The 27,109-nt window shown below is 44.8% G+C and overlaps 1 protein-coding gene across 4 annotated transcripts in view; it reads right to left on the bottom strand.

The window, feature by feature from the left end:
* The window catches only part of BMT2 (base methyltransferase of 25S rRNA 2 homolog), a 71,601-nt gene that overhangs the window by 21,643 nt on the left and 22,849 nt on the right, over nt 1-27,109 (bottom strand). For all 4 annotated transcript variants that reach the window (XM_063927272.1, XM_063927269.1, XM_063927270.1 and 1 more), the window contains 3 exons: nt 22,454-22,595; nt 22,059-22,211; nt 4,233-4,344 (listed from right to left, as the gene is read on the bottom strand). In XM_063927272.1, coding sequence (XP_063783342.1) covers nt 4,233-4,344; nt 22,059-22,211; nt 22,454-22,595 — 407 coding nt within the window. The remainder of the gene's footprint in view (nt 1-4,232; nt 4,345-22,058; nt 22,212-22,453; nt 22,596-27,109) is intronic.

Below are 27,109 nucleotides of genomic sequence, written 5' to 3'. Positions count from 1 at the left end.
TACCATTTCTCTACCTGTGTTCGACCCAAGCAAGTCTTTATTTGACAAACTGTCTACAGTTCACTCCATTGGATATTTGGAAAAGGACATTTACAAAGAGCGGCTGGACCTACCAGAACTACTGGTCCGAGTCGACGACATCTGGAAAGTTCCACATACTGCTTGCTGTGCAGTCAAGGGAAACCAATACTTGTGTCGCTGCAATGTTTTCGAAATTGAGACGCCAATCTGCGGCCTAGAATCAAGTAAACCAAGTACCCTAATCACAGATATAAATGAACTTGCCACCATTCCCAGCAAAGATATGGATATGGGAGGACCTGAACACAGTGCAAAGCCAAATACATCAACCAGCTATACAGCCAGAGACATTGCTTGTCCAGTGCAGCTAACAAAATGGAGAACTCCAGCGGTGAAGGTTACATACAACATGAATGGACAGTACTGCATAGTCACAAATCACGGAGAGTTCTTGTATGGGGAAAAGTCATGTCCAGTGCCAAACCCAAATTTCTGCTTTAGCCCACATGAGTATACCACCATTGGTCAGACGGTTATCACCCCAATCCCCGTTTATGAAGAGGACATAAATATAGATAGTGAACCAGAAATCTCAAACCTTGGAGAATATATACCTGTGTTCAACATACACATAGATAGTTTAACCTTAGATTTACAGAAACTCCTGGATAGGAAAGACACACACATAGTTCAAATTAATAACATGGTTGAGAAGGCAGATGCCACACTAAATAAATTACTGCATGATGGAGATTTTGAAATAACCATGACAAACACCTGGCTGGAGATTGGTTTAAAGGGCTTGCTGATCGGTCAAACAATCTTGCTAATCATTTTAATTTCACTGATATTGTGGCTTAAGCGCCTTATAAGGCAGGAACGCAGTAAGCTAGAAAAACTGGTAGATGCAAGATATAAGCAATTATTATGTTAATGTATGTGTGGCCATCATCATCAATTCTCACGGCCACAAGGGGGCGACTGTTGCCATATAGACCATTACATAACAATATAATTTAGTAGGTACCAAAGTTAGAACAAATTATGTAAATTAAATAATATGATTTATTACCCAATGTGATTTTAACCAGTTAAGAGTGTGTGTATATATATATTATTGTAAGGTATAACTTAAATAGGTTTGAATGTATTAGTCTTATGTTTTGAGAATTTAGTAGCATGTATTTCTGTGTGTTTTACTGCAAGATTATGGGTCATTATGTAAGAGACAGGTTTTCTCTGTGTAAGCCATATAGCCAGAATACACAATACATTGAGCATTACACAAATTCATCCCTTCCATGCCATTATTCATATCTGTATTAATCAAAGGATTAACGTCTGATCTGCGCTATACCAAGTACAATTAAATCAAAGTTTACATGATATGTAGATATATGTATACTGTATACTTGATTCACACACAGCAAATAAATAATCATAACTTGGTGGATAAAGTCAATAGGTCACCTAGCTCAGGTCTCATAATATGCAAACAGTTACTGGTATGAACAGGGTACATTGGAATTCACAATCAAAGATCTTCATACCTTTAGAGAGTACATCAACCAGCTGGCCTATTGTCCAGTTATACTGCTGGCCAGAGGCAATGATAATATAGGATCAAACGCACTATAAACAGGTCACAATCATTTATGCTAACACCCTAGGGCCTAGGCGAAATAGATCGTTTACACATCCATACAAAGGTAGATCTCTGATGGATAAAGGAATACCAAACTTTATGATCCCAAAATTCTCTACATGCTCACCACCGTGGGACGGAGTTAGCAGAGAACGTTTTATTACACTTTGGAATCTGTCAAAACCTATAATTATGTACTCCATTGGAAACTGTGGGCATATACTAGTTTTGAATTGGTAGAATATAGGATATAAGGGGCAGTCTGATATATAGAGAGTTAGAAGGAGAGGAGGAAGGAACAAAGTCCAGAGGGAGTCAGGATCCTAAGACGGTAGCTATGAATTATGCCCTCACATATTCTTGCAAGTGTATAGTATGTGTATTAATTGTTTAAGTTTGTAAAACTGTTTGTGTTTTATGTATGTACCATGGTTAAGGAAGTTTAGATAAATTATAAGATTTATTATCATTGTGTTATCTTATCTTGTAATTTGTATCACCTATAATAAATGTACTAGACAAAATAGAGCTGGTATTCCAAGTCTTGAACTCATTTTCGGAATCACTAAAGTTATACATGAAATCTGCATATATTATATAAGGCTCTGCAAGTTGGGACAACTGACTTGTAGTCAAAGTATAGTACTTACATGTTCAATGAGCCAGGATTATATATCTCTGTAAAGTATATTTAGGCTTTGCCTGGAAATATTTCCTGGACAGTAGAGATATAGCTCCTTTAATCTGAGCCAATCACAGGTATGAAAATAGGAACGTCCACGCATTACATATTGTGTGATTGGACCAGTACTAAACATCACCCCTTTTGTTATGAGCCCACCTATTTGTAAGCCTATTATAATATATTTGCAGATATAAAATACATAAACCATTATATCAATATATGATATAATAAATATATGTTATATAAGATTCCATAAATCAACACTCTTCACTCTTCTGGCTCTGTAAGGGGGCCGGCGGCGCGGCTCCGGGACCCATCCATGGCTGGGCCTGTGATCGTCCCTCTGGAGCTAATGTCCAGTAGCCTAAGAAGCCCAATCCACTCTGCACGCAGGTGAGTTCGCTTCTTCTCCCCTTAGTCCCTCGATGCAGTGAGCCTGTTGCCAGCAGGTCTCACTGAAAATAAAAAAACCTATTTAAACTTTTACTCTAAGCAGCTCAGGAGAGCCACCTAGATTGCACCCTTCTCGTTCGGGCACAAAATCTTAACTGAGGCTTGGAGGAGGGTCATAGGGGGAGGAGCCAGTGCACACCAGCTAGTCCTAAAGCTTTTACTTTGTGCCCAGTCTCCTGCGGAGCCGCTATTCCCCATGGTCCTTTCGGAGTCCCCAGCATCCACTAGGACGTTAGAGAAATATATAATATTTGTTACTATCTCAGTAGGGAACCCACAAATTTTGGGATTTTGGATAAGGGATACTCAACACGTGTGTGTGTGTGTGTGTGTGTGTGTGTGTGTGTGTGTGTGTGTGTGTGTGTATGTATGTATGTATATATATATATATATATATATATATATATATATATATATACACATATACATACATACACACACATATACACACATACATCTATCTATAACTATCTATCTATAATCAAAGCGTGGAACCTATTCGCTCTATATAGCCGTACTACAGTACTCTCACAGGTTGTTAAGCACTTTACAATATTCTGTGTTAAATCACTTCAACATTCTCCTCATTTATGAATTACTCGTTGCGACACAGTAACTTACCGGTTTTTAAATTGATACTATTATGAAATTTCCTACGATATTCGTTATATTAATTATAAAATGTGTAGCTCTTTCTATTGTGCATCTGACTTCTACCACGCATTATTTTCTAACAAGCGAGAATCTGAATTTATATCTAAAATAACTATTAAGTCCCCCGAGTAAGGTAGTTGTGCTACGGGGAGTATTCAAGCTAAGGCCGAGTTTCCCAAAGTCTGCCATTACAGTGCAGGGTTTAAGGCTATCCATGCTTGAATACTAATTAAGTCACCTGTGCCTCAAGCATGGATATCCTTAAAACCTGGACTGTAATGGTGAAATTTTGGAAACCTTGAGCTCTGACACACTTTAGTGGAAAATTTTGCCTTTTCTTCACGTGTTTACTGTAGGTGTGCTTGACAAAACTTAGGTTATAAATGGAGATTTATAAAAGTATCCAAAATGACTGAAAAAGTTCATGAAAGTTGAAAATGTAAAAAAAACCCCAGTGTATTATTTAAACATATTTTACTGTACAATGTGATGCAACCATGTACAAGTTACATACTGTATTGTATCATCTATTGGTTAATGTGACTGGATTAAGTCTAACATATTTATACTAATTCCTAAAGACAGGAATCATATTATGCCATCAATCTCACTCTAAAACAACTCAAAACAACTGTAAAATACGCCAATATTTTTAAGTAGTCAATTCAAGCAGGATATTACAAAATATATTGAAGTCCTACATAAAACCAGTAAAATGTTGTAAGTTATTAAAGACAAAATGTAAATTAAGTCACAATAGTGAAGGCAGATTACCTCGACCGCAGGCACAATGTCAATACCAACAGCCAGAAAGTCTTCATACTTCATAAATGGATTATAGCAGCTCCCAACATCAAGCAATCTGAGCTTACCAGGATGATGAAATCTAATGGGAAAAGAATAAATAAATGATAAGATGATGCATCTCTTTACAATGGAGAGGTAAATATTGGTTTATTCTAATTGGGCAGAAAATTCACATTTGTAACATGTAGTCAAGATTAGGGGTCACATTTGCAGGTAGCTTTTATTGGGCAACACTTTATCTTTCTATTCCTGAAATTTTTGGTTAAAACTTCCCAAATAGCACTGCAGACACAATGCGGATCACAATATTCAGTACTGTGTCAAATATTCCCATAGATTGGCAATACCATACCACAACAATTCTCACTATTCTTTCTCGGTCTCTTTCTCCATGCTAATTATCCTCTTGTAGGTGGTATCAAATGCGTGCTTTGAATACTGGTGCTTTTGCAGCTAGACAAGTGAAGCGTTCACAGAACTCAACTGCTCCTGTGCTAACTGAGTAACATGAATAGGGACCATTCATCTTCTATCACAAGGCATCAATTAAGCTCTAATGAAGTTGCATACAGCGGTGTCAATACAGCACACAGATGGAGATGCCTGATGTAAGTAAGCTGTCATGTCCTGTACAACTCTTCTATTGTTGGGTACAGACACTTAGGGGTGTATTCAATAACTATCGGAAGCCGCTGTCTTGTCGGAAAGACGTCAGCTTCCAACAGATTTCGGTCGGAAGGGGTTCCGACCTATTCAAAAAGAGCATTTTTTTCCCAACTTGTCGGAAAAATCGTGGTTCGGCGGAATAGGCGTCGATTCGTGTGCTTCTGTCGGAAACGGGGACAAATCAGACAGGTTTTGGCCCCCTTTCTGACAACCTTAATCCAACTTTTTTTAAAAAGTCGGATTGAGCAGGGCGTCCCCTCGGTCAGGCTCCTCACTCCCGGAAGCGCCTCCCCCCGCCACCCTCACTGCCGCAGACTTTTCCCTCCGCAGGTCGCTGCTGGCAGCTCCCCCCGCACCGTCCAGCTCTCCCCGCCGCCGCTGTCAGCGCAACTGGCAGCCGCTAACAGCAGCAGGACAGGACTCAGAGTACGCCCAAATCCGACAGTCGGATTACAGTCGAATAGCCCTTGTCGGATCCATTCCGACAAATGCATGTCGGAATGGATGCAACACTTATTGAATACACCCCTTAGATCAGGCATGTCCAAACTGCGGCCCTCTAGCTGTTGTGAAACTACATATCCCAGAATGCCCTGACACAGTTTTGCTGTCAGAGTAACGGCTACACAGACATCTCTCCTCGTTAACTGGGCCACACACTGATACATAAGTGACCCAACTCAAAATAATCCCTCAAGTGACCTATGATTCAAAATTACTGCCCTGAGAATTTATACATGGGCACATAAATGATAAAGATGATGGTCACATTATCAAATTTTTGATACATTTTGATTTAATCTTACATTTATGAGAAGGGAATTATCACACAGACTGACTTAAACATATTTAATTGTTTTGACTGAGGTCATCTAGATAAGACCATATTCTTTCAACATATTTTTGCAATAAGATCACATATTTATCAGTTTATTCATATGGATGTTGTATAAATAATTTTTAAGGCATACCTAATAAAATTTGCAATTTTAAGATTATTATTATTTCTTCATTAGTACATATTAATTTTTCTTGTTACCTCAGATAAGAGTGCTTCCTACCAGGGTTATCTTGTCTTCCTTGTAGTCATTTTTATGATTTGTGTCTCCATACCCTTGGGAGCACCACTGACCGTCATAATTTATTGTTACCATTATACCATTGGGTTATAGGTATACAACTGATCAATAAAAGGGAAAAATATCCCAAGAGTATCAGTTTTTCTGAGGTAATTACAATTTGTTCAATTATTAATCCTGTGCGGCCTTCCCCAGCCCCTTTCCCTTCTTTTTTTGTAATGCTAAAGCTGTGTCAGGGCATGCTGGGATGTGTAGTTTCTCAACAACTGGAGGGCCGCAGTTTGGACATGCCTGCCTTAGATGCAATGTGATGCGACTAGGATGCACCAGGAGACTGCAGATTCATTTATATGAGGCACTTGCATATCTGTATGCAACAGAGTCTGTATATGAAGCACAACAGAACTTGGTGGGTTAAAAAGCTGCAGCATCGTAGCACTTTGTATACAGATCCAGAGACTTAGTCGCACACAGAAATAAAAGTGTTGAATATCAAATTAATCAGTACAGATTCCTGATTTGTCTTAGTAGCATCATGTTGTGACTAAGACGCATTTTCAGCAAAATATGACACCTGGCACTAGCACAGTCTCACGGGACCTAGCACTCAGAGATGGGCTGTTTGGCATGACTGCAACAAAAATGTATGAGGACACATCAGTATCTTACTTCTGCTTTCATATCCATATTATATGAGCTAAATCAGGTAATGTGAAACATACTACAGGTATAATAACTTCAAACCAAATACTCTGTCATCTCTGAATTCAGGCTGTGTCTAAATTTTACACACAATTTTATGAACAGATTTGTGGTACAAAATCTGCAGCTACTTTTGCAAAAATGTGCGAGGTTTCAAGTAAGGCTCACAGAATATGCCTGAGAAGATTGCAAATATAGCAGGAGCTTTATCCAAGTCCAAAACTCCCAACTGTTCCATTTTAAGCGGGACTGTCCTGATGACCCGATTATCAAGACATCGGTCACACTTTTGAAAGCTAGGAAACTCTCCTAAGTGATGCTCCATTAAAAACATGCAGTTTACCATGCTATTGCTATATTTGATAATGTATTTTTGAAAAGCTGAAAAACTATAGCTTCTACAGGATTTCGGTACTGGGGCTTTTAAGAAGAGCCTAAAGCAGGACATACCAGCTACAGTTCTTGCAATAGGCTAAATAATGCTGCAGACAGTGATGCCCATTATTCTACCCTATTCAACAAGCATCGAAAAGCTTAACATTTTGGAGCCGGGCCCCATTAGCGAAGACCACCTATAAGCTAAATTATAGAATTTTTGCAGAGCAATCCTTACGGTCCCTCTCGGCAAAATATGCTTGGGCACGCATAAGTATACTACAAAAAGGTTTCGCCAGCAGCGTTAGGCTGCCTGTGAAACAGAGAAAAGCACACAGTTTGAGAGACGCACTGTTTAGGAGTGGGGTTTTCACTGGATTGACATTTTAGTGAGAAAAAAATTATTCAACAAAAGTAATTTCTTAGTCTAACACAGTGGTTCCCAAACTTTTTTGAGTTACGGCGCCCTAGAGTATCAGAATTTTTTTCACGGCACCCCTGGGACAAACATTTCTTATTGAGAAATTTAGAAAGAAATATTACATTAAGTGGATTGTGTTTATATATCATCCTTGGGCTCAATTGTGTGGTGAGGGTCGAGATTTGCTTCTGTTTGTCCCCATATTTTATGACTGGCAGCCACCAGCACTAGTTTTGCCTATTATATTGACCATAAATAATTTGAATTGGTCCTGGACCACCAATTCAAGGCACCCCTGCAAGTGTCCCGAGGCACCCCAGGGAGCCACGGCACACAGTTTGGGAACCACTGGTCTAACACATTATATTGACTTCAAGTGTATGAGAAAAAGACACTTTTCATCATAGAAGACTGCATGACACTACCGTATTTTCTATACAAAATGCACGTTATTTTCCCTTCAAAATAGACTGCATACCCTAAAAATACGCTTTCAATAGATCTCAATTTTGAAGACATTGCAGAATTTGCTGTCAATCAAGCTGAAATGGGTGCCATAATATTAAAACATGAATGGACACACACACACACACACACACACACACACACACACACACACGTCAGAGAGATCCAGAACAGGAGCTACCTATGACAAAATGGTCTCTACACGTCACATAGAGACCTCTAGAGGATATAGCCACTCTCAGGATTTATGTTAATAAGAGCCTAGTGTAAGCACAGAATAGATAGATATTTTCTGAGGAGAAATGTGGTTGATGTGACTGACATCAGTCAGACCTTGGGGTGTGGAGTGCTGTCTCCTCCAAGGAACACTGTGTGGGTAAGATCTGACCTAGCGGTTTTGGTTATTAATCTGAAAAATGAGATTTATGGTAAGAACTTACCGTTGTTAAATCTCTTTCTGCGAGGTACACTGGGCTCCACAGGGAATGACATTGGGGTGTAGAGTAGTATCTTGATCCGAGGCATCAACAGGCTCAAAGCTTTGACCTTCTTCCCAGAATGCCTAGCGCCGCCTCCTCTATAACCCCGCCTCCGTGCACAGGAACTCAGTTTTTAGTTAACCAGCTCAATGCAGTAGCAGGAAAAGAGACGACAACGGTTAGTAGCCACATACACCACACTCTCACGACAGGAGAAAGTGTCAGCGGCTAAAGCCATACCAACCCAAAGAAGCTAAGTGCGTCAGGGTGGGCGCCCTGTGGAGCCCAGTGTACCTCACAGAAAGATTTAACAACGGTAAGTTCTTACCATAAATCTTGTTTTCTGCTGCGGGGTACACTGGGCTCCACAGGGAATGACATTGGTGATGTCCTAAAGCAGTTCCTCATGGGAGGGGACGCACTGTAGCGTGCACAAGAACCCGGCGTCCAAAGGAAGCATCCTGGGAGGCGGAAGTATCGAAGGCATAGAACCTTATGAATGTGTTCACTGAGGACCACGTAACCGCCTTGCACAATTGTTCAAGGGTCGCACCACGGCGGGCCGCCCAAGAAGGTCCAACCGACCGAATAGAATTGGCCGAATAGAATGGTAGCAGGACAATCACCATTCTAATCCATCTGTCCAGGGTCTGCTTGTGAGGCCAGCCACGTTTGTGAAAACAGTACTTAGAGAGAATCAGACTTCCGAAGGGATGCAGTTCTCTTCACATAGATACGAAGAGCCCGTACCACATCCAAAGACCGCTCTTTGGAAGACAACTCAGGAGAGGCAAAGGCCGGAACCACAATCTCCTGATTAAGGTAGAAAGAAGACTCCATCTTAGGTAAATACCTGGGGTGTGTTCTAAGAACCGCCCGATCACGGTGAAAAATTAGATAAGGGGACCTACACGACAAGGCACCCAAATCCGACACCCGCCTAGCAGAGGCAATAGCCAGCAGAAACAATACCTTAAGGGAAAGCCACTTAAAGTCTGCAGATTCAATAGGCTCAAACAGAGACTCTTGTAAAGCCTCCAGACCACGGACAAATCCCAAGGAGCCACAGGCGGGACGTAAGGAGGTTGAATCCGTAACACACCCTGAGTGAATGTATGAACATCAGGCAGAGTGGCAATTTTTCTCTGAAATCAAACCGACAAGGCAGAAATATGAACCTTGATGGAGGCCAGACGAAGGCCTAAGTCCAGGCCCTGTTGCAGAAAACCCAAAAGTTTGGCCGTACTAAACTTGTAAATGTCATGATTATTAGATGCGCACTAAGCAAAGTAAGCATTCCAGACCCTATTACCGCCTCAGAAAAACCATTGGCCCTTAGTACGGAAGATTCAAGAGCCACGCCGTCAAAGCCAGACGGGCCAAATCCTGGTAAACACAAGGGCCCTGAACAAGGAAGTCTGGTTGTTGTGGAAGCAGAAGAGGACGCTCCAGCGAGAGACCCTGGAGGTCTGAGAACCAATGCCGTCTGGGCCATGCTGGAGCGATCAGAAGTAGGATTCCTTCTTCTTGGTTGAACTTCCTTATTACTCTGGACAGGAGTGACACCAGAGGGAACATGTACGGCAGCCGAAAGTTACATGGAATTGCCAGAGCGTCCACGAATGCTGCTTGAGGATCCCTTGACCTTGCTCCGAAGACCAGAACCTTGTGATTGTGTCGAGACGCCATCAGGTCCACATCTGGGAGGCCCCACTTGTCCACTAGGAGTTGAAATACTTCTGGATGGAGGCTCCACTCTCCAGCGTGTACGTCCCGACGACTGGGTAAATCTGCATTCCAGTTTAGGACTCACGGGATGAACACTGCCGATATGGCTGGCAGATGGCGTTCTGCCCACTGAAGAATTCTGGATAGTTCCCTCATTGCCATGTGGCTTCGAGTGCCGCCTTGATGATTTATGTACGCCACCGTGGTGGCGTTGTCATACTGTACTTGAACAGGTCTGTTCTGTATTAAATGCTGGGCCAAGTTCAGAGCATTGAACACCGCCTGCAGTTCCAGAATGTTTATCGGGAGGAGAGACTCCTCCTTGGTCCACCGACCATGAAGGGAGTGTTGCTCCAACACTGCGACCCAACGTCTGAGACTGGCATCCGTTGTCAGAAGGACCCAGTTGGAGATCCAGCAGGGACGACCCCTGCTCAAACGTTGGTCCTGAAGCCACCAGCTCAGTGACAGATGGACCTCCGGAGACAAGGACATCATGTGAGACCTGATCCGGTGAGGCAGGCCATCCCACTTGGCAAGAATCAATTTCTGTAGAGGGTGGGAATGGAATGGAGTGTACTCCACCATGTTGAAGGACGACACCATGAGACCTAGCACTTGCTTCCCCGAATGTATCGACACTTGTGGACGAGATAGGAAGCATCAAATCCTGTCCTGAAGCTTCAGGACTTTCTCCTGAGACAAGAACAACCGCTGGTTGTGAGTGTCCAACAATGCCCCCAGGTGCACCATGCTCTGAGCAGGGACCAGGGAAGATTTCTTCCAGTTGATGAGCCACCCGTTGGCTTGCAGAAACTGGATGGTCAGATCCAGATGGCGTAGGAGAACTTCTGGGGAATTTGCCAGGATCAACAAGTCGTCCAAGTACGGTAGGATCCTGACCCCTTGACGGCGGAATACCGCCGTCATTACCGCCATGACCTTGGTGAAGACTCGCGGAGCCGTGGTCAAACCAAAATGTAACGCACAAAATTGGTAATGGAGGTTGCCAACCGCAAACTTCAGGTATTACTGATGCGACATTGCAGTGGGAATATGCAGGTAAGCATCCTGTATGTCCAGGGAGACCATATAATCCCCAAGTTCCAATGCCAGGACAACAGAGCGAAGAGTTTCCATACAAAACTTGGAGACCCTCACAAATGGTTGAGAATGGGCCGGGAGGACCCATTCGGTTTCGGGACTAGTAACAGCGGTGAATAGTACCACTTGCCTCTCTGAGTTAGAGGCACCTGTACTACCACTCATGTGTCCAGGAGGGACTGTACCACCGAATGTAGAGTTTTTGCCTTCACCTGATGCGAAGGGACGTTTGTCGGGCAAAATCGATGAGGGAGACGATTCTTGAAGGTTACGGCGTAACCTCGAGTGACAACTTCCCGTACCCAGGCATCGGAAGTGGTCTTCAACCATTCCTGGGTATACCCTAGAAGTCGGCGCCCCACCGTGGGATCCCCCAGAGGGAGGCCCGCCCCGCCATGCGGCAGGCTTGTCAGTCTTGGAAGCAGGCTGACCGGGCAGCCCAGGCCCGTTTGGGCTTACTGGATTTGGAAGTGTGAGCCTGTTTCGGGTACGCCTGACACTTTGCTTTCCCTGAAGGATGAAAGGAGCAAAAGGAAGTACTCTTAGCCTTCGGTACAGAAGTAGCAGTACTAGGTAGACAAGCTGTTTTAGCAGAAGCTAAGTCAGCCACTATCTTGTTGAGGTCTTCTCCGAAAAGGATGTCTCCCTTAAAAGGGAGTACCTCCAGGGTTTTCTTAGAGTCCAGATCCACAGACCAGGACCGTAACCAGAGAATCCGGCGAGTCAGTATGGACGCAGTAGAAGCCTTGGCCGCCAGAATACCGGCAGCAGAAGCCGCCTCTTTAATGTAATGAGAAGCTGTGACAATGGCCCTCATTCAGAGTTGTTCGCTCGCTAGCTGCTTTTAGCAGCATTGCACACGCTAAGCCACCGCCCTCTGGGAGTGTATCTTAGCTTAGCAGAATTGCGAACGAAAGAATCGCAGAATTGCGAATAGAAATTTCTTAGCAGTTTGAGTAGCTCCAGACTTACTCAGCCATTGCGATCAGTTCAGTCAGTTTCGTTCCTGGTTTGACGTCACAAACACACCCAGCGTTCGCCCAGACACTCCCCCGTTTCTTCAGACACTCCTGCGTTTTTCCCAGAAACGCCAGCGTTTTTTCGCACACGCCCAGAAAACGGCAAGTTTCCGCCCAGAAACACCCACTTCCTGTCAATCACAGTACGATCAACAGAACGATGAAAAATCCTCGTTATGCCTTGAGTAAAATACCTAACTTTTGTGTAAAATAACTAAGCGCATGCGCTCTGCGAACCTTGCGCATGCGCAGTAAGCGACTAATCGCAATATAGCGAAAATCGGCAACGAGCGAACAACTCGGAATGACCCCCTCAATATACGATAAGCATTGTCTAGCATGATCAGAAGCGTTGGAAGACATCTCAGCTTCCAACTCCTGAACCCACGCTTCAATAGCCTCTGCAGCCCATGTCGCTGCAATGGTGGGCCGATGCGCAGCACCTGCTAGGGTGTAAATTGCCTTTAAACAACCCTCCACACGCTTATCCGTCGGTTCTTTCTTTCAGTTACTGGCAGAGCTGAGGATACCACCAGCCGCGCCACCTGCGAATCCACTGGCAGGAGGTGTTTCCCAATTTTTACTTAGCTCCGCAGCGAGGGGATAGCGAGCCAGCATCTTCATGTGAGGCGTGAATTTCTTTCCCGGATTTTCCCAGGACTCCTGACGTATGTCAACTAAATAGTCAGAATGAGGTAAAACTCATTAAACCACTTTCTGACGTTTAAATCCGTCCAGTTTCTTAGGGGCAGCATCAGGCTCCGGGTCATCAGTAATTAGAAGAATGAGCCTGATAGCCTCCAACAAGTCAGGAACATCCACCTGTGAAGCAGATTCCCCATCAGATGAGTCAGGATCAGAATCTGTGGGGTCAGTATAAATGCCATCCTCATCAGACGAGGTGTCTGGGACGTTGGTGGATTGTGAGGAAGTAATGGCCGCTTAGAGGACCCCTTGGTCTTAGGCGGGTGAGGGTTAGTCTTCTGAGTAGTCAGTGATTGGTTCAATTGCTGTAACTGAGTAGACAGTTGATCTGCCCATGGCGGGTTAACCGCGGGGACCACAAGCGGTTGTACCGGCACAGGAGGTCCCATAGGGAGCATTAATCTAGTTACCAGCGTATTCAAAAGCGTGGAGAAAGTAGCCCAAGGCAGGTCATTTTGAACCCCTGTTGCTACGATCCCACTGGGGGGTAAGGAGCCCCCAGAACCAGAACCATCAGATGCTATATTTTCCTCAAATGTGTCTGCAGCGTCACCACCACACAATGTGGGATCAGCCCCAGCTCCGTTGCCCCTTGTAGCTGACATATCCAAAAGCTCAATGCAGGGCAACCCAGTACAATATCAGCAGCACAATACCTGACAAGAACCCCCTGTGCAGTGTAACAGCACAAACAGGGAATTCAAGAGGTATACGGTGACTAAAATTCACAGAGAAAAATACACACTGAGTATATCTTATGAAACACCTATATTAAATGATAAACCCGACGCACTTAGGGGGTCATTCCGAGTTGATCGTAGCTGTGCTAAATTTAGCACAGCTGCGATCGTTAACTCAGACATGTGGGGGGACACCCAGCACAGGGCTAGTCCGCCCCGCATGTCAGTGACGGCCCCCCCGCACAAATACAAAAGCATCGCCTTTGTATTTGAGAAGTAACTCCCGGCCAGCGCAGCTCCTGCAACTGGCCGGGAGTTGCTCGTCGCTCCCGCTGGCCGCAGCGGTTGCGTGACACGTGACGCAGCCGCCGCGGCCCGACCCCGCAACGGTCCGGCCACGCCTGTGTTGGCCGGACTGCTCCCCCTAAACAGTGGCTTAACGCCGCCGTTCAGTCCCCTCCCGCCTAGCTACCGCCTCTGTCTCAGAAGCGTCCGCTAGGTAACGAAAGCTGCCATGCGCCGGCACACTGCGGCGCCGGCGCATGCGCAGTTACGACCCGATCGCTGCGACAAACTGCAGCGAGCGGGTCGGAATGACCCCCTTAGCCCCCTCAGGTTATAGAATATAAGGATAGCAATCTGAGCGAGATACACAAAATGGAGGTCACACAACAGCTATATGCACACACAGTCACATTACACAATGCAGAAATTATGACATGCAATCAAACTGCACTGGACTAGCAATACGAAGTAGTACTAAGTATAGCTATACATTCAATGTATATATCAATGCGCAATAAATAGTGGATGTGCATCACAGGGTACTTGTACTATATAACCCTGACTAAATGCACTCTTTCTTAACTAACACTGTCAGCAGACATGTAGAATACTTAAGTGTCCTGTAAAATGCACAGCGCTGACATGCAGGCGGCTATACAGAGGAGGATTTGCCCAAACAGTCCCGAGATCAGCTCAGCTTGTTATAATGGCGCCCAAACGCTGACAGGGAGAGAGAGAGATGCAGCTCCAGGGTGGGAACATTTACTCTAAATGGCGCCCTGGGGCTGGGGGAGGGGCTACAGGTCAAAGCCTTATCCCCCTGCTGGACTTCACCACCGGGTACTGTGGGTATATAAAAACGGTTTATGAGAGGAAACCGACCTGTGCCCTTGCCCTGGTGGTCTAGTGGGGTCCCTGTACTGCCACAGTGTCCATGCCGCGCGGGATCGCGATTTACAGTGGGTCCCACCGAGGGGATCCACTTACCTCCTCCCTGAGTGCAGCCACGCGATCCAGGAGAACAGCGGTAGTGTGTGTGACTAACTGGAAGAAATCGGCGCCTCCGCTGTAAGTACCCGGCAACCAGGGCGCGGGAGTATACAGCGCTGCTGAGGGAGGTGATGGAGCTACAGCAGGAGATGTCTGACTGACATATAACAGAGTCAGTGTCTCTGCTGCAGCCCTTGAAGTCTTCATTTTTCATTAAAAGCTTCTTCTCAGGGCTGCTGGTGCAGCCCCCCTGTTGTATGCCCGTTTGCTGCATGGCACCAACTACAAAACTGAGTTCCTGTGCACAGAGGCGGGGTTATAGAGGCGGCGGTGCTAGGCATTCTGGGAAGAAAGTCAAAGCTTTGAGCTTGTTGGTGCCTCGGATCAAGATCCTACTCTAACACCCCAATGTCATTCCCTGTGAAGCCCAGTGTACCCCGCAGCAGAAAGTTAAGTTATCATTTAGAGATATTGGTGCATAATATTATCAAGATACAGTTGTATGTTCCTGGTGGTCTCATCTATGCGATCCTGAACCCTAAAATATACCCAGGTACTTTACACCAACATATTACTGTTGGTTGATAACACTGCTGTGTACACTGCTACTATAATTATTCTCAGTGATGCTGATGCCTTCTGGTGGCTTACAGAAGCAGCAAACAACTGTACCACCAACTTAACATGTAAAATAAGAATTTACTCATCGGTAATTCTATTTCTCATAGTCCGTAGTGGATGCTGGGGACTCCGTAAGGACCATGGGGATTAGTGGCTCCGCAGGAGACTGGGCACAACTATAAAGAAAGCTTTTAGACTACTGGTGTGCACTGGCTCCTCCCACTAAGACCCTCCTCCAGACCTCAGTTAGGATACTGTGCCCGGAAGAGCTGACACAATTAGGAAGGATTTTGAATCCCGGGTAAGACTCATACCAGCCACACCAATCACACCGTATAACTCGTGATACAATACCCAGTTAACAGCATGATAACAACTGAGCCTCTCAACAGATAGCTCAACAATAACCCTTTAGTTAAGCAATAACTATATACAAGTATTGCAGACAATCCGCACTTGGGATGGGCGCCCAGCATCCACTACGGACTATGAGAAATAGAATTACCGGTGAGTAAATTCTTATTTTCTCTAACGTCCTAAGTGGATGCTGGGGACTCCGTAAGGACCATGGGGATTATACCAAAGCTCCCAAACGGGCGGGAGAGTGCGGATGACTCTGCAGCACCGAATGAGAGAACTCAAGGTCCTCCTCAGCCAGGGTATCAAATTTGTAGAATTTTGCAAACGTGTTTGCCCCTGACCAAGTCGCAGCTCGGCAAAGTTGAAGAGCCGAGACCCCTCGGGCAGCCGCCCAAGAGCAGCCCACTTTCCTCGTGGAATGGGATTTCACTGATTTAGGATGCGGCAGCACAGCCGCAGAATGTGCAAGCTGAATCGTACTACAGATCCAGCGAGCAATAGTCTGCTTAGAAGCAGGTGCACCCAACTTGTTGGGCGCATACAGGATAAAAGAGCGAGTCAGTCTTCCTGACTCCAGCTGTCCTGGAAACATAAATTTTTAGGGCCCTGACTACATCCAACAACTTTGAAGCCTCCAAGTTATTTGTAGCCGCAGGCACCACGATAGGTTGGTTCAGATGAAAAGCTGATACCACTTTGGGGAGAAACTGGGGACGAGTCCTCAATTCTGCCCTATCCATATGGAAAATCAGATAAGGGCTTTTACATGACAAAGCCGCCAATTCTGAAACACGCCTGGCCGAAGCCAAGGCCAACAACATGACCACTTTCCACGTGAGATATTTCAAATCCACGGTTTTCAGTGGCTCAAACCAATGTGACTTTAGGAAATCCAACACCACGTTGAGATCCCAAGGTGCCACTGGAGGCACAAAAGGGGGCTGAATATGCAGCACTCCCTTAACAAAAGTTTGAACTTCAGGTAGTGAAGCCAGTTCTCTCTGGAAGAAAATCGATAAGAGCCGAAATCTGGACCTTAATGGAACCCAATTTAAGGCCCATAGTCACCCCTGACTGTAGGAAGTGCAGGAACCGGCCCAGCTGAAATTCTTCCGTTGGAGCCTTCCTGGCCTCACACCACGCAACATATTTACGCCATATGCGGTGATAATGGTTTGCGGTTACTTCTTTCCTAGCTTTTATCAGCGTAGGAATGACTTCCTCCGGAATGCCCTTTTCCTTCAGGATCCGGTGTTCAACCGCCATGCCGTCAAACGCAGCCGCGGTAAGTCTTGGAACAGACAGGGCCCCTGCTGCAGCAGGTCTTGTCTGAGCGGTAGAGGCCATGGGTCCTCTGACATCATTTCTTGAAGTTCCGGATACCACGCTCTTCTTGGCCAATCCGGAACAATGAGTATAGTTCTTACTCCTCTTCTCCTTATTATCCTCAGTACCTTTGGTATGAGAGGAAGAGGAGGGAACACATAAACCGATCGGTACACCCACGGTGTTACCAGAGCGTCCACAGCTATCGCCTGCGGGTCTCTCGACCTGGCGCAATATTTTTCTAGCTTTTTGTTTAGGCGGGACGCCATCATGTCCACCTGTGGTTTTTCCCACTGGTTTACAATCATTTGAAAGACTTCTGGATGAAGTCCCCACTCTCCCGGGTGGAGGTCGTGCCTGCTGAGGAAGTCTGCTTCCCAGTTGTCCACTCCCGGAATGAACACTGCTGACAGTGCTAACACGTGATTTTCCGCCCATCGGAGAATCCTTGTGGCTTCTGCCATCGCCGTCCTGCTTCTCGTGCCGCCCTGTCGATTTACATGGGCGACCGCCGTGATGTTGTCTGACTGGATCAGTACCGGCTGGTTTTGAAGCAGGGGTTTTGCCTGACAGGGCATTGTAAATGGCCCTTAGTTCCAGAATATTTATGTGCAGGGAAGTCTCCTGACTTGACCATAGTCCTTGGAAGTTTCTTCCCTGTATGACTGCTCCCCAGCCTCGAAGGCTGGCATCCGTGGTCACCAGGACCCAGTCCTGTATGCCGAATCTGCGGCCCTCTTGAAGATGAGCACTCTGCAGCCACCACAGCAGAGACACCCTTGTCCTCGGAGACAGGGTTATCAGACGATGCATTTGAAGATGCGATCCGGACCACTTGTCCAACAGGTCCCACTGAAAGGTTCTTGCATGAAACCTGCCGAATGGAATCGCTTCGTAGGAAGCTACCATTTTTCCCAGGATCCGCGTGCAATGATGCACCGACACCTGTTTTGGTTTTAGGAGGCCTCTGACTAGAAATGACAGCTCCTTGGTCTTTTCCTCCGGGAGAAACAAACACTTTTCTCTGTTCTGTGTCCAGAACCATCCCTAGGAACAGCAGGCGTGTCCTAGGGACCAGCTGTGACTTTGGAATGTTTAGAATCCAGCCGTGCTGTTGTAGCACTTCCCGAGATAGTGCTACCCCTACCAACAACTGCTCTCTGGACCTCGCCTTTATCAGGAGATCGTCCAAGTACGGGATAATTAAAACTCCCTTCCTTCGAAGGAGTATCATCATTTCCGCCATTACCTTGGTAAAGACCCTCGGAGCCGTGGAGAGACCGAACGGCAACGTCTGGAATTGGTAATGACAATCTTGTATCACAAACCTGAGGTACTCCTGGTGAGGATGGTAAATGGGGACATGTAGGTAAGCATCCTTGATGTCCAGCGATACCATGTAATCTCCCTCATCCAGGCTTGCAATAACCGCCCTGAGCGATTCCATCTTGAACTTGAATTTTTTTATATATGTGTTCAAGGATTTCAAATTTAAAATGGGTCTCACCGAACCGTCCAGTTTCGGTACCACAAACATTGTGGAATAGTAACCCCTTCCTTGTTGAAGTAGGGGCACCTTTACTATCACTTGTTGTGAATACAGCTTTTGAATTGCCTGTAACACTGCCTCCCTGCCTGAGGGAGTGGTTGGCAAGGCAGATTTGAGGAAACGGCGGGGGGGAGATGTCTCGAATTCCAATTTGTACCCCTGAGATACTATTTGAAGGATCCAGGGATCCACCCGTGAGCGAGCCCACTGATCGCTGAAATTTTTGAGACGGGCCCCCACCGTACCTGGCTCCGCCTGTGGAGCCCCAGCGTCATGCTGTGGACTTAGAAGAAGCAGGGGAGGACTTTTGCTCCTGGGAACTGGCTGTATGCTGCAGCTTTTTCCCTCTACCTCTGCCTCTGGGCGGAAAGGACGCGCCTTTAACCCGCTTGCCCCTATTGGGCCGAAAGGACTGTACCTGATAATACGGTGCTTTCTTTGGTTGTGAGGGAACATGGGGCAAAAATGTAGACTTCCCAGCTGTTGCTGTGGAAACGAGGTCCGAGAGACCATCCCCGAACAATTCCTCACCCTTATAAGGCAGAACTTCCATGTGTCGTTTGGAATCTGCATCACTTGTCCACTGCCGAGTCCATAACCCTCTCCTGGCAGAAATGGACATTGCACTAATTTTGGATGCCAGCCGGCAAATATCCCTCTGTGCATCCCTCATGTATAAAAGTGCGTCTTTTATATTATGCTCTACGTTTAGCAAAATAGTGTCCCTGTCTAGGGTATCTATATTTTCTGACAGGGAATCTGACCACGCAGCAGCAGCACTGCACATCCAGGCTGAAGATATAGCCGGTCTCAGTATAACACCTGTGTGTGTATATATAGATTTCAGGATAGCCTCCTGCTTTCTATCAGCAGATTCCTTCAGGGCGGCCGTATCCGGAGACGGTAGTGCCACCTTCTTTGACAAGCGTGTGAGCGCTTTATCCACCCTAGGGGATGTTTCCCAGCGTGACCTATCCTCTGGCGGGAAAGGGTACGCCATTAGTAACCTCTTAGAAATTACCAGCTTTTTATCAGGGGAAGCCCACGCTTCTTCACACACTTCATTTAACTCTTCAGATGGAGGAAAAGCTACTGGTAGTTTTTTCTCTCCAAACATTATACCCTTTTTTGTGGTACCGGGGGTAACATCAGAAATGTGCAACACATTTTTCATTGCCTCAATCATGTAACGTGTGGCCCTACTGGAAGTTACATTAGTCTCTTCGTCGTCGACACTGGAATCAGTATCCGTGTCGACATCTGTGTCAACCATCTGAGGTAGCAGGCGTTTTAGAGCCCCTGATGGTTTTTGAGACTCCTGGGCAGGCACAGGCTGAGAAGCCGGCTGTCCCACATTTGGTATGTCGTCAAACCTTTTATGTAAGGAGTCGACACTATCACGTAATTCCTTCCACAGCACCATCCACTCAGGTGTCGACCCCGCAGGGGGTGACATCACATTAACAGGCATCTGCTCCGCCTCCACATAAGCCTCCTCATCTAACATGTCGACACAGCCGTACCGACACACCGCAAACACACAGGGAATGCTCTGACAGAGGACAGGACCCCACAAAGCCCTTTGGGGAGACAGAGAGAGAGTATGCCAGCACACACCAGAGCGCTATATAACACTGGGATCCCACTATCAATGAGTGTTTTCCCTATAGCTGCTTTTTTATATATATATATATATATATATATATATATATATATATATATATATATATAAAATATCTATACTGCGCCTAAATTTAGTGCCCCCCCTCTCTTTTTTACCCTTCTGTAGTATTCAGACTGCAGGGGAGAGCCAGGGAGCTTCCTTCCAGCGGAACTGTGAGGAAAAAATGGCGCCAGTGTGCTGAGGGAGAAGCCCCGCCCCCTTTTCGTCGGACTTTCTCCCGCTTTTTCTGTAATACTGGCAGGGGTAATTTTACATCTATATAGCCTCTAGGACTATATATGATGTATATTTTGCCAGCCAAGGTGTTATTTATTGCCCTCAGGGCGCCCCCCCCCCCAGCGCCCTGCACCCATCAGTGACCGAAGTGTGAGGTGTACATGAGGAGCAATGGCGCACAGCTGCAGTGCTGTGCGCTACCTTGGTGAAGACCGAAGTCTTCTGCCGCCGATTTTCCGGACCTTCTTCGTGCTTCTGGCTCTGTAAGGGGGACGGCGGCGCGGCTCCGGGAACGAATACCAAGGTCGGGTCCTGCGGTCGATCCCTCTGGAGCTAATGGTGTCCAGTAGCCTAAGAAGCCCAAACTACCACCTGTTAGGTAGGTTCGCTTCTTCTCCCCTTAGTCCCTCGCTGCAGTGAGTCTGTTGCCAGCAGATCTCACTGAAAATAAAAAACCTAAATATACTTTCTTTCTAGGTGCTCAGGAGAGCCCCTAGTGTGCATCCAGCTCAGCCGGGCACAAGAATCTAACTGAGGTCTGGAGGAGGGTCTTAGTGGGAGGAGCCAGTGCACACCAGTAGTCTAAAAGCTTTCTTTATAGTTGTGCCCAGTCTCCTGCGGAGCCGCTAATCCCCATGGTCCTTACGGAGTCCCCAGCATCCACTTAGGACGTTAGAGAAAATATATTCCTGTTATTATTTTTTTTTTTAAATAACAAAGAGGAACATACACAAATCATTTCCTTATGGCCTGTCTATTTCACACACATAAGAAAGAGGTTTACATTGCAGGGAGTCTGTGAGGACTCCTCGATACGTTGTAGCTTCCCAAACATTCTGGGAGAGTAGGGGTGTGGGTCAGGCATATAATGGCAAGAGCATATTCCACATAAGAGATGAAATCGGAGCAGTGCACATGTAATTCCACCTGTACCTCAGAAAACCAGGGCGAGCACTCTACGTCAATCTGACATAAGACATGGACTCATTTACTACCTCTCTCCTGCACCATACCTCCCAACACATAGCACTGTATTATTGCTGTGCAGCGCCACAGAAAAGGCATTTCATATTCCCTGAGTGTGTACCAAGCCCTTCAAGATGCATTTGAAGACACACCCTCCCTGAAGGAAATACAATATGCATTGCACTAGGACACCATGACTGAGACATATCCAGACACAGCCCTGTGAAGAGTCCCGACTACATGGTAACGACATAAAATACAGACTGATCTGCCAAAGTCGGGACAGTTGGGAAGTATGCCTACAATGTTTTGACGGAGATAAATAGATAGATGCTTGATTAAAGCCACTAGGTGAATACATAAGCATACGTACTCTTGGTTTGGGGTGGTGACATTTGAAATATCAAGCCCAGAAACAAGTACTTGGTCACAACTAGGATGCTGGTGGTTATTTAGCATCGCTCTTCTTGCATCTTTTTCAATTGCTTTTCTCTTTCCACCATTGAAGAAATATTCTTGACAAACACTGTGAATAAGAAAAAATAAAATGTACTTAGAAGCATATCTTTCCTACATAACATACATCTAAAAGATGCACAATTATTAAGGGATGCTAAATGGTCATTTAATTAAAAACAGTATTTTTTTCTAAGAGTCTTTAAATGTTTCTTTTTCTTAAACAAGCAAAATCCACAAGGGACAAGAAGATTGAAAAGCCTTATTGCCAAGTCTATTTCCGCAATATAATAAGTGCAACGTGCTAGTTACCCGAGGCACCATTCAATTCGTCCTTCTCCTTCGCACTTCTTTGCCCAATGATTATCAGCTAAGTTTTTCATTGCAGCAGCATATTCACAAAGTCTTTCTTCATCTTTACAGTGTTCTTTCCAAATTTTATCAAAATCGACAGCTAAAATAACAAATAAAATAAAGTGTTATAAAGTACAGTGAAATACAAACCCTAATACATTTTCAATTACCAAGATATGGCACCTCAACTGATGTCTACAGTCAATTAAAAAAGGAAGGCCACTATAGCATTATTTTATGAATTTCACGAAACATATCAGAACACACATTACCCAAAAGATCCTTTATACTTAGCTAGTGAACTCTGCACAACTCCAGCGGTTGCTTCCCCTGATAAAGATAAATTATGTAGAAAGTATGAAGCACTAAACACTTAATACATCTGATACTCTTTCAGGGAGACTATCGGAGTTAGCCAAATATGCGGTAATGAGGTAAGCTCTAATAAGCAATGTAAAATTAGCATTTGCTTTGATAACAAAAAAACGCATGTGCTATTAAGTTTGATCGAAATCAGTGGTTCCCAAACTTGGTCCTCTGACCCACAACAGTTCATGCAGAAGGAGGGCCCAATCGATATCTGGGCACGATGCAGATGATCGATGTAGTATTACATTCCTGAACATTCCCATGCCTGCCTTCCAGATCTCCTCCATCTTGGATCTCATTTCTCTTGTAATTTTAACCCTGCACTGTCTGGACCATGCCCTCTCCTCTTGCAGTAAATCCTTGCTGCGGAACAGGCTATTACTCAGACTGACCAAAGCTTGTACCACCAATACATTTCCAGGTCACCTAGCAAGTACACAGGTGTATTCATTATTCACTGACACATTTCAAAAGATCCACAGGTGATTCTAATTATTTCTTTTGTGCCATACACAATTCTGACTCCCATTGGAAAACCATGCACCAGAATTAACTTCTGTCACCTTGGTGATAAATTTTGGATACGTACCTAAAGTTTAAAGCAAAAATCGGGACACTTGAAATTTTCATTTTTGGTCAAAATTGATGGTGCAGGGCTTACGTTTTTTCATATATGGGTATATTATTTTTTCTTCTTACCAATTGGTTAAGTTAGGCTGACCATATTATCCCTTTAACCTGGGACACTCATGAATTACACAGGTTCTGTGGCTGACTGACTACAAGCCTGCATTTCACCTGGTTTTAAGCAGCCACAGAACCAGTGTTCCAGGTTAAAGGTCAACCTAGAAGTAAACTTATTTTTGTTTATAGTTTCTAGTCTACTTATAATTTTAAGTTTTTTGTTTTAAGCAAAACATAATCCTCTGCAATTACAAGAGTTATAGCCAACAAACTGGTTTAGGAGACAAACTAATTGTTTGACAAATTAGATGGTGGCATCATCCCATTGGATGTTCTGCACGTCCAACTGGTCAATTTCATTGACAACACACTATTGTTACATGAATCATGTAACGATATGTCTCGTTTTCAGATGATCCATTGTGTAGTGTGTATGGTGATGCGATAGTTACATAAAATCGCCCCATCGTGTAGGTTGTACCTAGCTTTACATTAAACAGTTCATATGGGTGTTTACCAGATCATTTTTTTTTATCATCGTCAGTGATGCTTAATTATAACAAGATTGTGATGTACAATTAAAAATGCTATTAGGATCAGGTACCAGTGTTTTGAAGACAAAGGGCTTAATTTACTAAGTGGCGGGTTCTAAATCCCAGATGTTTTGTGGCGGCTTATCAATCTGCAAAGCCGCAGAGACAGCACACTTTAGAATAGATTATCAAACCACCATCGATGTTTTAGACCATGGAAAGAACAGAAACCAAGGATCTATCAAGCAGCAGCTTTGAAAACCACAGTAAAACCTACCCCTAAAAACAAACAAAAAAACCCAAAACACAACACTAGCCTCAGATAGGTGTGACTGGTGAGACAAAGTAAATGAATTGATTTTGACAGGCAAGATTGATTGTCAGGAATATCCTCCAATAGGGCTATAGAGGATTATGATGTCTTTCACCAGTCATGGCTGGACTTTAACACAAATACACAAACAAAAACATAAAAAATTTTTTTTTTTTTAAAAATCACCACACACACGACATCTTTGAAAAAACAAAAACACCTGCTCACAATGACATCTTCCCCACTTAAACTCCTCACAAACCCAAAAAAGTGAAATTATCCAGCTGTCTGTTTGTATGATAACAATTGTATTGTGCTTTATGTAACAAATAGAGTAGCAAAAGTACATGCATATGAATAGAATAATGCCAGTTGAATGTTGTCTTCATAAAAGCACCAATAAATGACTATGAACATGAGTATCTTCTAATCCACAGTGGTTTCATTAGAAACTGCTTCCATAGAACATGCCATTGTAATTTATAATACAATGAGGATCGAAGGCATGTTATATTTAGAAATCAAAACCACCCTTTAGTGGTGGCTAGCAATCAGATATGAAAACAGCCTTCAATCTGTGGCGGTTTCTGGCAGCTTCTAAATGACACCATACCCTCTGTTTACTGAATTTAGCCCAAAGGGTTTCAGACATTCACAGGATATACTAGTGTAAAACACTTCATCTACCACATTCCAACAAAAGGGAATTTGCTGTCTGTTATCTGGATGCAGACTGTTTTGTAAATTAATAATGAAGTCAATGATGAATGGATATTAAAATGGCTGCCAAGTAGCCAACACAGATGCTCTCAAATGAATTAGCAGAACAATAAATAGCAAACCTAATTTTACAAACTAATATTCAGACAAAATAAATTATTTTTAAGGACTTTGCTATATGAATAAATCAGTTTCTAAATACTTTAGCAGGACTTCTGATTCCTTTGGAAGAACATGTGAGTGACTCTTGCGGACCAAGTGCTATTTTAAAAAGGATGGGCGGCTTTTTTCAAATTTTACAGTTAAAAACTGTCTTTTGTTTGAAATCTAGAGAAGCACCAGAAATACTTGTTCCAACACCAAAAAAAAAGAATTTACTCACCGGTAATTCTATTTCTCGTAGTCCGTAGTGGATGCTGGGTACTCCGTAAGGACCATGGGGAATAGACGGGCTCCGCAGGAGACTGGGCACTCTTAAAAGAAAGATTAGGTACTATATCTGGTGTGCACTGGCTCCTCCCTCTATGCCCCTCCTCCAGACCTCAGTTAGGGAAACTGTACCCGGAAGAGCTGACATTACTAGGAAAGGATTTGGAATCCAGGGTAAGACTCATACCAGCCACACCAATCACACTGTACAACTTGTGATAACTATACCCAGTTAACAGTATGAACAACAACTGAGCCTCAGTCAACAGATGGCTCATAACAATAACCCTTTAGTTAAGCAATAACTATATACATGTGTTGCAGAGTGTCCGCACTTTGGGACGGGCTCCCAGCATCCACTACGGACTACGAGAAATAGAATTACCGGTGAGTAAATTCTTATTTTCTCTGACGTCCTAGTGGATGCTGGGTACTCTGTAAGGACCATGGGGATTATACCAAAGCTCCCAAACGGGCGGGAGAGTGCGGATGACTCTGCAGCACCGAATGAGCAAACTCAAGGTCCTCCTCAGCCAGGGTATCAAACTTGTAGAATTTTGCAAAAGTGTTTGAACCCGACCAAGTAGCAGCTCGGCAAAGTTGTAAAGCCGAGACCCCTCGGGCAGCCGCCCAAGAAGAGCCCACCATCCTCGTGGAATGGGCTTTTACTGATTTAGGATGCGGCAGTCCAGCCGCAGAATGCGCAAGCTGAATCGTGCTACAGATCCAGCGAGCAATAGTCTGCTTTGAAGCAGGAGCACCTAGCTTGTTGGGTGCATGCAGGATAAATAGCAAGTCAGTTTTTCTGACTCTAGCCGTCCTGGAAACGTAGATTTTCAGGCCCCGGACTACGTCCAGCAACTTGGAAGCCTCCAAGTCCCGAGTAGCCGCAGGCACCACAATAGGTTGGTTCAAATGAAACGCTGACACCACCTTTGGGAGAAATTGTGGACGAGTCCTCAATTCTGCCCTGTCCATATGGAAAATCAGATATGGGCTTTTACATGACAAAGCCGCCAATTCTGACACACGCCTAGCTGAGGCCAAGGCCAACAGCATGACTACCTTCCACGTGAGATACTTCAACTCCACGGTCTTAAGTGGCTCAAACCAATGTGATTTCAGGAAATCCAACACAACGTTGAGATCCCAAGGTGCCACTGGAGGCACAAAAGGGGGCTGAATATGCAGCACTCCCTTAACAAACGTCTGAACTTCAGGCAGTGAAGCCAGTTCTTTTTGAAAGAAAATAGACAGGGCCGAAATCTGGACTTTAATGGATCCCAATTTTAGGCCCATAGTCACTCCTGACTGTAGGAAGTGCAGAAATCGACCCAGCTGGAATTCCTCTGTTGGGGCCTTCCTGGCCTCACACCAAGCAACATATTTTCGCCATATGCGGTGATAATGTTTTGCTGTCACATCCTTCCTAGCTTTTATCAGCATAGGAATCACTTCATCTGGAATGCCCTTTTCCGTTAGGATCCGGCGTTCAACCGCCATGCCGTCAAACGCAGCCGCGGTAAGTCTTGGAACAGACAGCGCCCCTGCTGCAGCAGGTCCTGT

The sequence above is a fragment of the Pseudophryne corroboree genome, chromosome 6 (assembly GCF_028390025.1).
Source record: "Pseudophryne corroboree isolate aPseCor3 chromosome 6, aPseCor3.hap2, whole genome shotgun sequence".
NCBI lineage: Eukaryota > Metazoa > Chordata > Amphibia > Anura > Myobatrachidae > Pseudophryne > Pseudophryne corroboree.
Note: the sequence above shows the minus strand (reverse complement) of the source record. Positions and strands in the feature narration are given on the sequence as shown.